General features: G+C 20.9%; 3 protein-coding genes across 5 annotated transcripts; all 3 read left to right on the top strand.

Moving 5' to 3' along the window:
• The first annotated feature begins 120 nt into the window (after window positions 1-120).
• On the top strand, window positions 121-4,346 carry LOC108001770 (uncharacterized). Of its 2 annotated transcripts, none has more exons than XM_017062962.2 (8): window positions 121-287; window positions 1,209-1,415; window positions 1,642-1,903; window positions 1,980-2,102; window positions 2,493-2,654; window positions 2,729-2,923; window positions 3,319-3,509; window positions 3,601-4,346. In XM_017062962.2, exons 2-8 carry the CDS (start codon window positions 1,222-1,224, stop codon window positions 3,764-3,766), a joined length of 1,293 nt encoding a protein of 430 aa, XP_016918451.1. In that variant the 5' UTR covers window positions 121-287; window positions 1,209-1,221; the 3' UTR covers window positions 3,767-4,346. The 2 variants fall into 2 exon arrangements, with proteins under 2 accessions (XP_016918451.1, XP_016918450.1); XM_017062961.2 differs by lacking the exon at window positions 121-287 and adding an exon at window positions 816-984.
• A 994-nt stretch (window positions 4,347-5,340) lies between these two features.
• On the top strand, window positions 5,341-8,082 carry LOC108001775 (mitochondrial-processing peptidase subunit beta-like). Of its 2 annotated transcripts, XM_017062968.2 has the most exons (9): window positions 5,341-5,377; window positions 5,452-5,712; window positions 5,860-6,031; window positions 6,103-6,259; window positions 6,378-6,589; window positions 6,671-6,814; window positions 6,887-7,032; window positions 7,098-7,301; window positions 7,364-8,082. In XM_017062968.2, exons 1-9 carry the CDS (start codon window positions 5,342-5,344, stop codon window positions 7,502-7,504), a joined length of 1,473 nt encoding a protein of 490 aa, XP_016918457.2. In that variant the 5' UTR covers window position 5,341; the 3' UTR covers window positions 7,505-8,082. The 2 variants fall into 2 exon arrangements, with proteins under 2 accessions (XP_016918457.2, XP_061927968.1); XM_062071984.1 differs by lacking the exon at window positions 5,341-5,377 and having other exon boundaries at window positions 5,680-5,800.
• Window positions 8,083-8,491: 409 nt separating this feature from the next.
• Window positions 8,492-17,586, top strand: LOC108001826 (inner nuclear membrane protein Man1). Its single transcript, XM_062071975.1, has 11 exons — window positions 8,492-8,941; window positions 9,235-9,914; window positions 9,999-10,098; window positions 10,709-10,920; window positions 11,704-11,918; window positions 12,040-12,168; window positions 12,256-12,385; window positions 13,715-13,988; window positions 14,059-14,280; window positions 14,368-14,552; window positions 15,708-17,586. The coding sequence occupies exons 1-11, from the start codon at window positions 8,775-8,777 to the stop codon at window positions 15,833-15,835; spliced, it is 2,442 nt and encodes an 813-aa protein (XP_061927959.1). The 5' UTR covers window positions 8,492-8,774; the 3' UTR covers window positions 15,836-17,586.
• Window positions 17,587-17,786: the final 200 nt, after the last annotated feature.

Here is a 17,786-nt window from a genome sequence, read left to right on the forward strand (position 1 = left end):
ATTAATAAAATTATATAATAAATTTAAATTATATGTTTTTACATTTCTTTATAAATTTATTTCTATTAAAAATAGTTTTCATATATCTAAAAGACATTATTATGATAAACTAAAGTCAAGTTTATAAGAAGTTTAGTTTGACGAAGAAAGTATATGCAATCATCGTTTTGTGTATATATTTTCAATAAATAAAATAAATTAAATACATTATGTTAAGATATTTAATTTTTAAATCAACATTTGTTTAAATATAATTCTCTTTATTTGATATTGTAGATAATAATCAGGTAAGTGTCAACAATATAATGATACTATTTCAAACATAAGGTTATGTTATTACTTGTTGATTTTTGAGAATATGAGAATTTTTATAATTTATTTAAATAAAAGATATTTGATTTAATTAGATAAAAATTTTGAATTATAAGTTGTTATGTATGTATTATATTCTCAATATTATTGAATAAATGTTTAAATTTTATTAAGCATCAATTTTTTGTTTAGATTGTGATGATTTCTAAATGTTTTTGATATAAAAGAAAGTTTTTTTCATAATATATATAAATTTTATAATTTAGAAACTTTTATTTCTTGCAAATAAGACTAAACATTATTATATATAATTTTTTTTTAAAAATTATTTATAATTTTTTTTTTATAAAAAAATTCTTTTAAATATATTAGAATATCTACTTTTATTTATAAAATATATAAAAATTTATATAGGATCATTGATCATAGTGGCATATGGTTGGTAGAAATTTTATCACTATTTCTGGGTTTCAGCCAAAGAAACAGAGCTTATTCAGCAGTCAGAATTAGACTGTTTTGTGAACAAAACTTTCTTTGTGTTTTTATGTCAATTTCAATTTGAAAACAGAAAACACTTTCAGTTTTCTAAAATTATTGGATCAAAATGCAAAAAGAATTAAAACCATTAGAAGAACAAGTGTTCTCGATATCTAATCGTTTAATTTGTTTTATGTATATATAATTATTTATATTTATAAATTTAATTTTTAATCAAATTCTTATTTAAATTGATTTTTTGGATTAAATGATGATTATGCAAAATTAATAATACGAAATCTTTATTTATAAGAAATTAAATTTATACAAAATAACTTAAAAATTTGAAATTTTATTGTATTTCAATAATTTAAGATATAAGAATATTTTATTTTAATTTTCTATTGTATTTTGTATAGGTGTAAAAAAAAAATGAAAATGAAACGCAGTAGATCTTTATCTCCTAAAGCTTCAAGTAGTGAAGAAGATATGAAACGTATTAAATTTGAAGAAAATGAGAAGACAAATAATATAATAATTCATCCACATATATTAGACTTCTCAGATGATGTTTTGTTAAATATATTTAAATATTTGAATCCTAAAGATCTTATGGCAATAAATTTGTAAGTTTTAAAAAAAACTTTATATATATAATTAATATACATGTACATTGTATATGTATATTAATATACATATAATAATTTTATATTAATATTCTATGAATTTAAGATTATATATAAAATGTATATAATATATTATTAATATTAATTATATTAATTATATTAATACATTATAATATATTAAAATATATATAAATAATTTTTTCATTATTTTCATTATTTTTTCCAGATCTTGTCAACGATTAGGCCAAATAGCACAAGATAAAACTTTATGGAGAAGGGTAGATTTTCGAGAAACACCTATGTTATTAAATGACTTAAAAGAATATATAAAATTTCTTCAACCTATAACAACAAGCCTTGCTATGCGTGGTGATTTATATTGTGAACATGACACAGAACTTAGTCCTTGTTTTTTTAATTCAATTAAGACTATATGCACTCAATTAAAAGAATTGATTATTGAGGAATATTGCATTAATGGAGACAAAGTAAATTTAAATATTTAATTATTTTTAGATAAAAGATTAAAAAAATTTTTTTAAATAAATGTATCTTTATTTACAGATTCAAATAACAGATTTTCCAAGTACAATAGAAAAACTTTCATTAGAAGGTTGCAAAATGGGATATTTGCGTAGTAATAAATCATATTTTTTCAAAATGAATTTCCATATGCCTAATTTAACAGTAAGAATCTCATTTTTCAGTTGCATGTATTTTCACTTTTCTTTTAGTATATACATATATATTTGATTAGTTTTGTTGTATCACTTTTTTATATTTTATTATAAATAAATAACTGTAAGTTACAGAACAACTGCTTACACTAATTGCAAATTGAGAAGTTCTTTCACTTAATAATTATTTGGTAGGTTCATTTTTAAATAACTCACTTTCTTCCAAATCTGTGACAAATATTAATGTTCTAATAATATAAAAACAAGAACCAATTAAATATAATTTCATTTACCATTTCTTTTGTTCTTTTTATTATTTTTTGTTTTATTTGAATTTCTACTAATATATACATATTTAAGTAGTATTTAGTGATTTATAATATTTATATATATTTTTCAGTGTTTAATTCTAAGTAATTGCCAATGGTTTACTCCACATTCATTATTGGTTATTAGTAAAATGCCAAAATTGAAAGAATTAAGGCTAAATTCTTGTCACCGTTTAGGTGAATGTGTAGCATATACTAGTTTAGCTACAAGATTTGGATTTAAAACATTAGAAGTAAACAATCTTTTTCTTAATATTTTCATTTAATAAATTAATAACTCAAGTAATTAAGTAATTATATATTTCAGATTCTTGATTTGCGAGATACTGCACTTGGTGATAGTGAAGTTGGATGTTTCAGTTGTACTAAAACTTTGACACATCTTTATTTAGAATGTCCTTCCAGTTTACGAAATGCAGAATTACCTGATTCAGAACCTCGACCTTTACAACGTGAAGTTTTGAATCAACTTCCTGTATATGAAGATGGCAATCTTGCACAAGTATAATAATATACAAAAATTATAAAATTAATTTAACATTTATAAAGTGCTAATATATTCGTAACATATCTTTGGAAAATCAATTCTAAAACTAAAACAAATAAAAGATAGTGTATAAAAATTGAAACTTATTTATTAAATAATTGAAATTGTTCTTAGATAAAGTTATGTTGAGAATGAAATGAAATGAGACAAAAATAATGTAATATAGTTATATCTTATTACCACTTTGTCTCTTTTCTAATTTAAATTTTTTATGATTTAATAAATAAGTAAGCCTTAATCAATATTTTTGTATTTTTAAATATTTCACGGATATATTAACATTTATATTTGCAATCTTATTTTATAATTTTTGCTTTACTCAATTTTTTCTTGTTGTCCTCGTTATATAGTTTCTTGTCGAAGATGGATTTCGTTGGGAAAATTATATGTTTGGACGTTGTTTAATAACAGACAGAGCAATTTGTGCTCTTGGAAGTGATACTTGTGATCGTATAATCAACAATTCTGCAGAAGAAGTTATAGTTGTAGAAGGAGATAAACGAATATTTAATAATCCTCATTTAAAAACATTGGTTGTTAGGTATTATTATATTATTATATTAGGTATTATTAAATGCACCAATTTCTAGTTCGTAAAATAAATCTAACAAATAATTTTTTATATATTTCAGAAATTATCCACATGTTACAAATTCAAGTCTTGTTCACTTGGCTTTAAATGCATCAAATCTCGAACACCTTGATGTAAGTGGCACATCTGTTACAAGGCAAGGTGTTGAAACTTTTAAATCACAGAGACCGAATGTTAAAATAATTACTTCTTTTGATGAAACATAGTTGTAACAGATATCAAACGTGTAAATTTAACATAATTAAGAGATTTAAATATATGTTTAAACATGTTTAAACATCAGTAATTAAACATAAGCATTTGAAAAAGTTTTCAGAATTATTCTGAAATCATCAATGACTCGACATTTTATTATTAAATAAATTTATTTTGCGCAAAAAATGAATAGAACAAATTAAGAATTAGAAATAATTTTTTTTACTTTTATTAAATAATAAATAAATTATAATGCGGAATATAGAATAGTATTTAAAGTTTATATTCTAATTTTATAACTTCCATGTGTTCAATATATTTATTCACATGTCTTACAGTTCCATTATATTGTATATAAATATTTGTGTGCAATTTGATCACATTAATTTTATGTCAGCAGTATTTAATATAATTAATCGGATTTGTAAATGATAATGAAATTTCATTATCAAATGAAGGTACTATTATATATGAATGAAATATTTTAAATATATTAATTGATAATAAGGAAATGGATAGAAGACAGAAAAAAAAGGAAAGATAAAAAAGGGGGGGAAATTAAATATATTATGGATAATAATATTAAAAAAATATGTTTTTATTTCTTTATTAAATCTTTTTAATTTCATAAATTAAATCTATTGAAATTATATGTTTAAAATATTTAAAAATATTTTGGAAAAATGATTTATGAATTATTTATTAGAAAAAAAAGAAATAAATGAAAAATAAAAAAATACCAATAAGTGATGGTAATATTTAAAAAAATTATTAATTAAGAAATTTTCATATGTACAAATCAATTCTAAAAAAAAAAAAAACATAATAAACTTTAAACATAAAATCAACTTTTATATACTAATCATTTATAAAACATATATTTTATTTTATATTTGAAATTATATGAACATTCATATATGAAAAATTGTATCATTGATTTTTATACTGTAGAACATTATTCCATTTTTTTTTGTTATATTGTTAATATCATTGCATATAATAAAACGTATATTTCAACAAATTGGAAAATTATTTTATTTATTGTAATAGTTGAAATACAGAAATTAATTGAATAATATGAAATAAATATAAAAATTAATTAAAATTAATTAAAATTATTTTTCATATATTTTAATATATTTATGGAATATTTTTGAAATTAAAAATCAAAATAAATGAAAAAATTGATATACAAAAATATTGATTAAAACTTTATTTATTAAGGTACAAACAACTTAAATTCATATTAAAATGAATCAAAACGGAAACTGAATAAGAAATATTGTAATGGAAATAAAGCATTCTGTTTCTGATTTATTTCATTTAACTTAAATAATAAGTAAGTTTTAATATCTTTATATCAATGTTTATGTTAATTTTAACATTTAAAATCAATTCTTCAGAAATATGTCTTGAATATATTAATATTCTCTATATATTAAAAAAAAAATAAAAAAAAGATTTATATATCTTCAATTGTTTAAAAATGAATATTAACTACAGTTTGTATATGTATCTAATATAAATAACATATTATATTATATTTGAATTAAAAAATGATTCTAATTTCGAAATATTTATTACAGATGCAAAACAATATTATATATAAATATATCAAAAGAGTATGTTGCATAATTTTTCTAAGTCATTTAGTCATTAAAAATAATGTTATTTATTATTTAAATTTATTTTTAAGGGACTTGTTTATATTTCAAATAAACATAAAATACATAAAGATTATAAAAACATTTTTAAACAGACATCTAATGTGTTAAATACATATATAAATACAGAAAATTCAGTAGAATCTTGTTATATGAATAATGGTTTGCGCCTTATATGTGAATATAGAAATTCTTTTACCACCACCATAGGATGTTTTGTACCAGCTGGTGCAATGTATGAAATGCCAGAAGAACGTGGTAGCGTTCTATTTTTAGAACATTTACTTTTCAAAGTAAGAAAAAAATATAACAAAACATATAACACATGTGATAAACAAAATGATATTTTTTTATTTAGATTTTTATTTATATTTTATTAATGTAAGAATTTATAGAAAATTTATTAAAATTAATATTATAAATATTTATATCCAATATAGAGAACAAAAAATAAAAATAAGGAACAATTGGAAAATATATTACAAGAAATTGGTGGAAAAGTTACAGCTATTGCTATGCGAGATATATTTATTTTTTATGGAACAGTACTTTCATGTAAAGTAGATAAATTAATTCAATTATTTGCAGATATAATTTTGAATGGAGAAATATGTGAGTTGAAAATTTTTTTTATATTTATGAAATTTTTTTGTTATAATAATATATTTTTTTTATTTTAATAGGTGATAAAGATGTTATACAAGAAAAGAATATAATTTTACATGAACTTTGTCAAATAGAATCAGACAGAGAAAAAGTTGTGATGGATTATTTACCAAGTATTGCATATCAGGATACTGCTCTTGGTAATAGTGTATATCCTGAAACTGATATAGTAAAGTAAGTAAAACTCAAAAAATAATAAAATTTATTAAAATTTATTAAATAATAATAAAATTATAAAATTACTTAATAAATATCATATGCATATTTACTAATTATAATATGAAATTTTTAGAAAATTTTGTACAAAAAATTTAATTGAATTTCGTAATCGATTATTTCAAATATGTTGCATGACAATGATTAGTACTGGATCCATTAACTTAAAAGAATTGCAAGAAATTATTTGTAAACATTTTAAATGTGATGTTGAAGATTATAAATCAATATTTGGAGTTTTTAATAAAATGCAATCTTATAGAGAATCACTTGAATACCGATTCTCAGGTAAAAAAAATTTTAAATTGTATTTCAATATTCTTCTTTATTATATTTTATATATGATATATAAATATATCTATAATCAAGCTGCTGAATTACGATTGAGAGATGATGATAATGAATTAGGATATGTAGCAATAGGACTTGAAGGATCAAGTTATAAACAACGTGAAGATCATATCGCACTTACTGTAGCTAAAGAAATTATAGGTTCTTGGGACAAGACATGTAGTAAGCAAAAATCTTATATTTGGAAATATTATTTAATATAAACTATGAAATGTCTATAATACTTATCTTTAGGCGGAAGGAATAATAATGCACCATATATTGCACATTTAGCATTCAATACAGATTTGTGTTACATGTACAAATCCTTTTTTCATAATTGGGCACAGACTACTAGTATTTGGGGCTGTTATTTCGTTTGTGACAAATTATGTCTTTTGGTATATTTTAAATATTTTAAGAAAATTCAATCTTAACAATCATTATATTTGAAACATTTATATAGGATATGATTCGTGCATTACAAAAAGAGTGGATGAAATTATGTACAACAATAACTGAAAAAGAAGTTTGTCGAGCTGTTAATCAATGTGTTACAAATAATTTAACAATATTGGATGATCCAACAAATCGTTTTTTTGATATTGTTGAAAATGTTTTTAGATATGGATGTTATGAACCTATTGAACAAAGAATTGCAGAATATGAGGTAAATTTTTTAATGTTAAAAAATTTATTTTTTTATTATAAAATAATAATTTTATATTACAGAAAATAACAGTAGATAAAATAAGAGAAGTTTCTGAAAAATACATTTATGATCAAAGTCCAGTTGTTATAGCACTTGGTCGTATTGAAAATTTGCCAGATTATCCTATTATAAGAAATGGATTATATTTATTACGATATTAAAGATAATTATAAAAAAATTTAAGTAATAAAACAATAATAGGTTTTCTTTTAATATTTACATAATTTCTACTTAAAAATTAATAAATAAGTCAAAATGAGTTAAATAAGTTATAATAAAAAGATTTTTCATTTCCATAATAAACATAAAATTAAAATAGAGATAATAATTTAAGGAAATTGAATTGAAAATTATATCTGTAATTAAAAATAAAATCAAAATTTTAAATTGAAATTCAAAATATATTTATCATTAAAACAACAAAATTATATTAAAATTTAAAAGTAGATTAAACTACTAAATATTTTAAACTAAGTAGATTAAAACAATGAATTTAGTTAAAATCAAGGATTTGTATAGAAGTTTACAGTTTGAAATAAAAACATAAATAATATTCAATAACAAGAAAATTTAAAAATTTATTATACTATACTAATGTATAAATAATATTTAATAAAACAAAAAGTGAATATAAAAATTTTTTTTATCCCATTAAATTATATATTTAAATTCTCAATATGACATCATTTTTTATATATTATATATTAAAAACATAAAAAATAAATAATTAATTGAAAAATACATAGCAATTATAATTATTTATAACATTATTATTTTTTTTTCATAATAAAAACTACGCATAATTCATGATCACATAGCCTTCTATAATTAGAATATGAACATTGACATTGTTCAAATACATTTTAAAATATCGTTACAAAAATTACAAATCGATGATATGTAACTTGTTAAAAATTTTGATGAATTCATTAATTTGATTATTTAAATTGTTAAAAATTTAAATGTAAAAGTTATTCATTTAAAATAATAATTAAATATATCGTAAAGTAAAATGATTTCAACATCAAATAAATTTTAAATGGGTAATTAAATAAAAAATTTAACAAAATAATATTAATGTTACAATCCAACTAGATTATCTTGATAAATCTTATTCTATGACTATAGATGACAGAGTTGAGCGTGAAATAGTGTGAACGAGTATGCGCGTGATCGCGACCGTTAGAAAATTGCGCCATTTTTTAGTTATAACCAAGATTATTTTTTAAGTTGTGTAGTATTATGAAAAATATTCATGATATTTTGAAACGTAATACATGTGCAGTTTAGTGATAGTGCGAATTTTCATTTATGTGATTTGAACAAAATTCTAATTACATTTCATAAAAACGTAGTAAGAGCTTCGTATTACACGAGGCAACATTTTTACCGGGTTCTTTTAAGAAGAGCACTTTTTTTTGTATAAACAAAATGTCGGTGGATGCTTTGAGCGATTCAGAATTGCGAAGTAAATTGATGGAATATGGATATCCTGTAGGTCCCGTAACACAAACCACTAGAAAAATTCTTGTAAAAAAATTAAAAAATCTCATTGAAACTCGAGGCGGTACAGGGTCACGACATTCATTAGCTGCCAGGTACTTTTAGTTTATGATATCCTTGTAATTTTTTAATTTAATTTTAAATTTTTATATTTACTTCATTTTTGTTTGATTTGTATTATCAAATTTAAATATTATTTATGATATGAAAAATCTTTAGTATTATTTTGCTGTTGTTTACCTTACATACCTTATATATTTTATTATAAGGAATTTTATTTTAATTTTTTATTTTATATTTTATTATAATTATATATGCATTATTTAATAATTATTCTAATGAGTTTTTATAGTAAAATTATCATTATATTTATATATTTATATATTAGGTATAGCAGTGAAGATACAGATGATGATACAAGTTCAACAATTAATAAAAAGAAAAAAGCAACAGTAAATATTAGAAGACAAACTCTAGCAAATCCTATGCCTCCACCAGCATCAGTTTTAACATCTTCTGATGTAAACATATCAAAAAGTCCAATTAAAGATAAAACAACGCATTCTGAATTTAAAGATCCTATAATACCAGATTATGATAGTTCTTCACAATTTACAACCCGTACAATAACAAAAACTACTCATAAAAAATATACAAAAACAAATAAATCAAGTGTAACTGATGGCTTAGAAACTGGTTCAGATTCAGATGTTATTGAAGAACCAATTAAAACATATTCTCCATCTAAATATTTATCTAACACAGGAAAATTTCAAGAACCTAAAATCTATGAGCATAATATTTCTGATCAAGATCAAATTCCAAAATCATATGATTCAAAACCAAAATCTATTCACATAGTGAAAGATAATAAATATAGTGAATCACTTTTTGATTCAAACATTTCTCCAATACATTCATTAAATGAAGATACATGTATAAAAGATAATACAAATCAAAGAGATCTTCTGGCAAATTATGAAACACCATTCTTATCGGAATTTACTAGGAGATTAAGTTCACGATCATCCATTAATTTACCATCTACATCTTTATCTACGTTAAAAAGTAAGATTTATTAAATATATATAATTAATGCACAATGTATATTAATAAATTCATTTTTTATTATTTTATATATTTATCATTTAGGTCCATCACGATTTACATCAAATGTACCAGATTTAAAAGAAAAAGATTCAAATGGCCATTTTTCTTCTTTAAGATCATTATATCCATCATCTAGTTCAAGGTATGTATGTATGTAATTAAAAAATTCAATATAAATTATAAAATCAATTAAAGATTTCAACTTAGATATTAATAATAGAAATTATAAATAATATAAAATATTTTGAAAAATATAAATTATACAATGTCTATTTTTTTATGCATTATTTCTACATTCTAATTTTTAAAAATTATAGATTTAAAAATTATAGATATAATTTTTACAAATAATTATAGATAGAATTTTTACAAATATAATAACTACTAGTTAATAAAAAAGATAGGAATTTAATGTTAATAAAAAAGATAGGAATTTAATGTTAATAAAAAATAAATAAAAATATATGTGTATTAATTTATCAAAGTATCAACGTATCAAAGTTAGAATTTAAAATATTTTTATAAGTCATATATATATCTGAATATAACTATCAATGAACTATATCAATGAGTACTAATATCAATAAGTATATACACTTAACATTTTAATTTAATAATTTTTTAATTAGTAAAATGATGTTATTATATTATATCAATTGAAATTGTATTACAGTAAATTATATTGTAAATTATATTAAATTATATTTATATCATAAAATTAATATTTTCCATACAAAATGAATATCTTCTAGTTCTAGACATACAACATCATCTACCGATAGATCTCGAGAAACAGTGAACAGAATGTTTAAACAATCACCTACAAATAGAGAAGATGTACGGAATAATCACAATATGGTATCTGTAATTCTTGTAGTAGTACTTGCCTTATTTTTTGGAATTCTTGCTGTTATATACATGGGACTTGGTGGAAAAACAGAAACTTTTTCATCACTTTCAACGGGTAGGTATTCAGAATCGTAACAATTAAGTAATATATATATGTGTATATATATATATATATATATATATATATATATATATATATATATAAAATATTTAAAAAATATAATGTGAAACATAAATTTTAAATAATAGTTTGTGGGAAAGCTTTTTAAATATACTTATAATTAACAATATTGCAATATCATAATTTTATTATGAATTACAATTTAATGTATGTGAACATAAACTAATTATTAATATTTTAAAAAATAGCATATAAATTTGTGTATTGTATAAAAAATAAAATAAGATTAATACAATTTTATCAATATAGATTTCATAATTTTATTATGAAATTTATTTGTTATTTCATAATCACAATAGAATATTAAATGTAATTTTAATAATTTATGGAATTTAATCATGTTATATAAATTCTATCCTTAAACTGTATAATGTATAATCAATTTCATAACAGTTTGCTTAAGATATGTATTGTTTTTTTTTTAACATGTATAATAAAATAAGTATTACTGATATATTAATTTTGATATTTTATTTCCTTTCCCATTCTAATGATTTTATCCTATTTTTTTGTATTATTGTTTAATTAAATAATTTAAAAAATTTTCCAAATTATTATATGCATGAAATAAATGTAAAAACTCATAGTAATTTTTTATAAAAATTAAATGTGTATATATATATATATATATGTATTTTAAGTTAAAAAAAATGTATATATTTATTATATATATAAATTTTTAAATAATTGTTTTTAGTCTTATATTTCAATTTATAGATAGCAACATACCATTATGTTTTGTTGGAGATGACTATGAATTACCTGGAGTTAATTGTGTAATGAAAGAAAATGTAGATTCCGTATTGCAATTGTTGAAGAAACTTCAACCTATTTTAACAAAAAAGGCTGTATCCATGATATGTGATAATTCCAGTGAAACTCCTTATTTAACTGATTCTGAGATCATGCAAATGTTTACAAGTAATAAAGTGGTATGTTGAATTGAATAAAATATTAATTATTAAATTATATTTAATAATTATAATTAATAATTGATTACATAAAATACAATTATTACACATTATGTTATATTTATGCAAAATAATGTTATAGACAAGCTTGGAAGTAAAAGAAGATTTACAAAATGCACAGTTACTTGTCATAAAAAATCCGAAATGGGGAATTTCTCTTATAGACATAAGTGATGATAATGGAAACTCCGGCAATGTTTTGGATTCTTTGGTATTGTAAAAAAATTTCTTTGTTTTTTATTTTTTTTATTTTTTCTAATGTATATAAATTAAAAAAAAAGACATTCTTTTGTTATAGGAAGAATTATTTTCTACTCGTCTAAATGGGAAAGTTGGAATGGTGATAATGAATCCAGAGTTACCAATGCAGTGTCTTGTTAAGAACAAACTTTTCACCATATTTTCTTCTCTTCTAATTGTGTCACTTGGTAAATTTTTGACCGACTTATTATGGGAAGAAACTTGTTGAAATTATAACTCTATAAGGTTCTATAATAACATGATAATATTATATTTTAAAGTATTACATTTTGTTATACATACAATTTTAGTATCTTAATACTGTAATTACGTCGCATTAGTAAATTTTGCTTTTGTTGTTACAATAACTTTTGTCCTGCAATTCTCTTGTGCATATCATATTGCAAAGCTTGATATGCATTTTGTGATAACAGTAGATTAAAAATACTCTATATATTTTCAAATTTTATACATATATGTATGTATGTGCACGCGCGCATACACAAAGTGTTAATATATTCGTGAAATAGCTTTAGAAGGTTGATTCTAAAATATTAGAACAAAAGTTGATATATAAAAATATCGATTTTATATATTAAGATTTATTTATTAAATTATAAACAATTGAAGTTTAGGTTAAACGAAATGAAAAGAAAATAATGTTCTGTTTCCGTCGTCGCACTATATTTCTACTCGCTTCATCTATCATAAACTTAATAAGTTTTTTTTTTTAATTGACATTTTTATATATCAATTTTGTATTTGTTTTGACCTCTAAAGATAGCAAATGTAATAACATTATATATATATATATATATATATATATATATATATATATAAATTTTTGTTTTATTTAAGTACAGTGGAATATCTTTTAAAGATATAATGCTATAAAAAAATTGTTTAAAAGTATAAAGAAAAACATTATATAACAAAATTTTAAACATTAATTTTATAGTAGATGGAAACAGAGATCGTATCAAAATCAACTTTTAGTTTTTAAATAGAATCATATAATTTTTACACTATCAATGCGGATTATTATTTTCTATAAAAAGTTTTAAACTGTCAAAAAAATAAACTTAAATGTCAAAAAATCATTAGGAACTTGTAGAAATCATTTAGAAGAACTTGAAGTTTGTAAAACTCATTATAAAAGACAAAGAACATACGATGCGATACTCTATTGTTCATGTCTTTTTTGTCTTTAATACAAACTTCAAGTTATAATATCTCTAAAAATTAATAAAATTTTTTAATATAAATATAAATTTTTTTATATTTTAAGAAACGCATTGCATGAATTAATATATAAATAAAAATTATATTCCATTTAAAAAATTGAAGTTGACTTTTAAAAAACTTGTATATGTCTATCTACAAAAAAACTATATTATATATATAATATTTATTCTTTAAAAGATATTACATTAGTTAGATAAAATCTTGTACTATATTGCATTATTTTAGTTTTATGTAAAATAAATATTAAATAATATATTGCAATATATTCTTAGGCCTTCTAGCAGCTATAGGAATGCAGAAATTGTTTGTTTGGTATATAAGATACAAGAAAAGTACAGAGAGAGAAGTTTTTAAACTTGTTAGTGATATTATTAATATGGTTGAGATGCACCATCAAAATGCAGCAATTAGTTCTCCGGGCAGTACACAAGAAAGCTTTCTTGCTATAAATCATATACGTGATAATCTTATACCTCCTAAAGATAGAAAAAAAATGGCTGGACTTTGGGAAAAAGCAGTAAAATTTTTGGATGAAAATGAATCCAGGTAAAAAATTTAGCAAATTATTATAAATTCTATAATACTTGATATTTTAAATAAAAGTGTTTAATTATAGAATTCGAAGAGAAGTACAACAAGTTTCAGGGGAAGAATTTCACGTATGGCGCTGGTTGCCTAATAATAGTCTTAATAAATCTAACAGTCAAAATTTTGTTTTAAATAAAAAATCTAAAGTGTGGCAAGGTCAAGCTTTTGAAACAATGGAAGGTTCTGTTAATAGTTTGACTTGTTCACCAACACCCTGTTTAAAAATAAGACATATGTTTGATGCAGATGTGTAAGTCTTTCAATTTATATATTTTTCTTAATTTTAATATAAATTTATGTATTTATATATATATAATAAATATATAAATATTTCTAGAGAATTTGAAGATGATTGGGAAACAAAAGTTCAAGATGCTATTCTAGAGAAATGTGGAGAAGGTGTTAAAATTCTTCACATTCGTGTAGATCGCGGTAGTCGAGAAGGTTGTGTTTACATGAAATGTATGTCACAAGAAGATGCAGGAAAAGCTTATAGAGCTTTACATGGTTGTTGGTTTGATGGTAAATATTTATAAAATTTTTTAATATAATGTTTTCCAATATATAGAGTATGTTAATATTTTTTCGAAATATTTTTAGAAAATCGATTCTAGAAGTCAAAACAAACACAAAAATTGGAATACAAAAATGTGAATTTATTTATTTAATTAAATTTATTTATTAATTTAATCCTTATCATTTCTGTTTAGCACGAAATTATTGTTTATTTTTAGTATTTAAATGTAACTAGCTTAACTTGAATATAATTGAGTTTATTTTTTTTTTTAATAATTTTTTTTTAAATAATTGCAATCTTATTTGATGACTTCAAGAATATTTGAAAGCATTCAATAAAATAAACATGCTTGAAATCAAAGATGTTTAAAGTAAATTACTATCAGTAGCATTTGAAAAATACACTTGGAGTAATAAGGATCAAATTTTTATTAAAGAAATATGATAGTATATAAAAATTGATCTCATTTCTTCTCATCAATTAATAAATCTTAATTAACATTTTTATATATCAATTTTGGAATTTATTTTGGTTTTTAGAATCGATAGACATTTCATAATATATGTAGAGTACTCCAAAAACATTGGAACATCCATAAACTAGAGATTCCTCTATAATTTTAAATATTTTTCTTTGCAAAAATTTTCATTATAACTTTATTAACAAATTATTAATAAAAAACATTACCTAAGCACGAAACGCATAATAATGCATAATAGTAGCACTAATTATGTGCTGCTAACTAAACATGAACAAGTTCAAGCAATATATCTCTAAAAAAAAATGTGTTGAATATAATAAATATTTTTTCATTGATAAAAAATTATGTCAAATTATACGAATAATGAATAAAAAAATTAATATAATATTTTACACACTTTTTACGAGATATATTGATTTATTCGTGTTCAATCAGCGACATAGTTTATATTATTTAGTACGTTATAGCACGTTATAGGCTATGTTTTGTGATTGTCCAGTTTTTTTTATTAATAATAAAGTCGTAATGAAAGTTTTTACAAAAAAAAAGTTGCTTGAAGTTAGGAATCTCAGGAATCTTCAGTTTATGAATGCACTAATATTTTTGAAATATATATACTGTGTGTGCGCACGCGTGTGTGCGTGTGTATATATATATATATTTCATAATATTTTTCTAGGTCACTTAGTAACTGTAAAGTACCTGAGACTAGAGAGATATTACGAGAGATTTCCAGATGCGCGTCGTTGTACAACACCATTAAAACCAAGTAACAATCAACGATTATCTATGCAAGCAGATTATTAGTAGAAATGTGGATATAAATTGACGAAATACCTCTTCGCTTGTATATATACAATTCTCAAACAGAATTTGAATTTTTTCCGCTGAAATAATTCTTTGCGGACCAGAATTCGCAAGATTTCTATTTTTTGCTCTAAAAAAGAGTAGAATTTCGTACTACTGCGCAGAAGTATAGAATTTGAGACTTGCGATTGTGTAATAGAATTCTGTAAAGAATCGAATGAACAGAGACTTTTTTATAAGCATTTTTGTTTTGATTATGTTATATGACCTTTTTTAAGGTATGAAAGTCGAAAAAATAAGACTCAAGATTATACTATTTATGAAACTACTGTAAAATAAGTGCGAAAATATTATCATTTTAAATGTTGCATTTTATGGACAGTTCTTAAGTAGCAATATACAAATTTAAGTAGCATATCCAAATTATTGTACTACATATATTTTTATTGTGTGTCAAAGAAAAATTAATTTATGACGTAACATCATATCATGTTGATATAGGCGATAATTTTTTTATAAATTATTAACAAATTTTTGTATTAATATTCAGTAAAATAATTAATTTTGTTTATATGAATAATATATATAATACTTCATTCTTGCGAATTTCATAAAATATATAAAATATAAGTCAAATGTAAAAAAAAATTAATTATTAAAAAAATTATTTTATTAATTTTTATTCTATTAATTAAAATTATTAATTACTAAAATAAATTATTAAAAAATCAAAATACTAATATATATAATATTAAAATAATAGAAAATGATCTGAATTTGATAATTACAGTTAATATAATAATATGTATATGTATATAAATTAATCAAATATATATATTATTTTTCAATAAATAATACAGGAAAATGATTTTCAATTTTTTGTGTGTAAATACAGTTTATTTTATGTTTCATATCAATGATTTAATACTTTTCTTTTATGCACAATTTCATATAACTGCTAATGTATATTGCTACTTAAAATAAAAAATAAATTAAATTTTTGTATTTTTTGTATCTTTCAATAATTTTTTATATATGTTTCTTAAAAATGAAGTTCTGAAGATAATATCAGACTTCTTCAAATTATTTATCGTTACATTTTTTTTGGATAAATAATATTAAATGCATAAATTTAATTAATTACTAATTGAAATAATTAATGAAAATATAATAGTATGAAATACTTTTGAGAATAATAATACATTACAGTACAAACACTCTCATTCACTCACTCACTCACTCAGTCAATCAGTCACACACTCTCTCTCTCTCTCTCTCTCTCTCTCTCTCTCTCTCTCTCTCTCTCTCTCTCTCTCTCTCTCTCTCAGATCAATAAAAATCAATATTTTTATTTGAAATATTCAATATAATTTATGTATGAACATTTCATATTTTTTTTCTAAATTATATATTACATTTTCATATGTCAAGTTTAACAATATTTGATATAAAGGAATATATTTATGTCAATAATTTGATGTATACAAATGATAGTAATATTAATGGACAAATTATATGTATAATTTTAATGTGATTTAAAAAAATTGAGATATATTGAATATTTAAACATAAAACAGCACATAGCAAATAATATCTATAAAACATCTATAGATCCAAAGTGCACAAAATTTTTGAATAATTAAGACAAATTTGAGAACAATAGCTTTTAATTATTATAACAATACATTTAATAATAATGACAATATGTTGATGTCAATGAACAAAAGTTGATTATAATGATTTTAAGAATATTATCTGATATTTTTATTTTATAATTTGATTCCTATATCTTCACTATATAATAATATTATTTTTACATATAATTCTAAAATAATATTATTTACACATATAAATTCAGTTTCATTTTTTAAAAAAGCTTGACTTTTAAATTTTTTGTATCAATAGAAATCTAAAATTTAATAAATGGAAAATTTTACATAATATGCATATA

This window comes from Apis cerana, linkage group LG1, assembly GCF_029169275.1.
Source record: "Apis cerana isolate GH-2021 linkage group LG1, AcerK_1.0, whole genome shotgun sequence".
Taxonomy (NCBI): Eukaryota; Metazoa; Arthropoda; class Insecta; order Hymenoptera; family Apidae; genus Apis; species Apis cerana.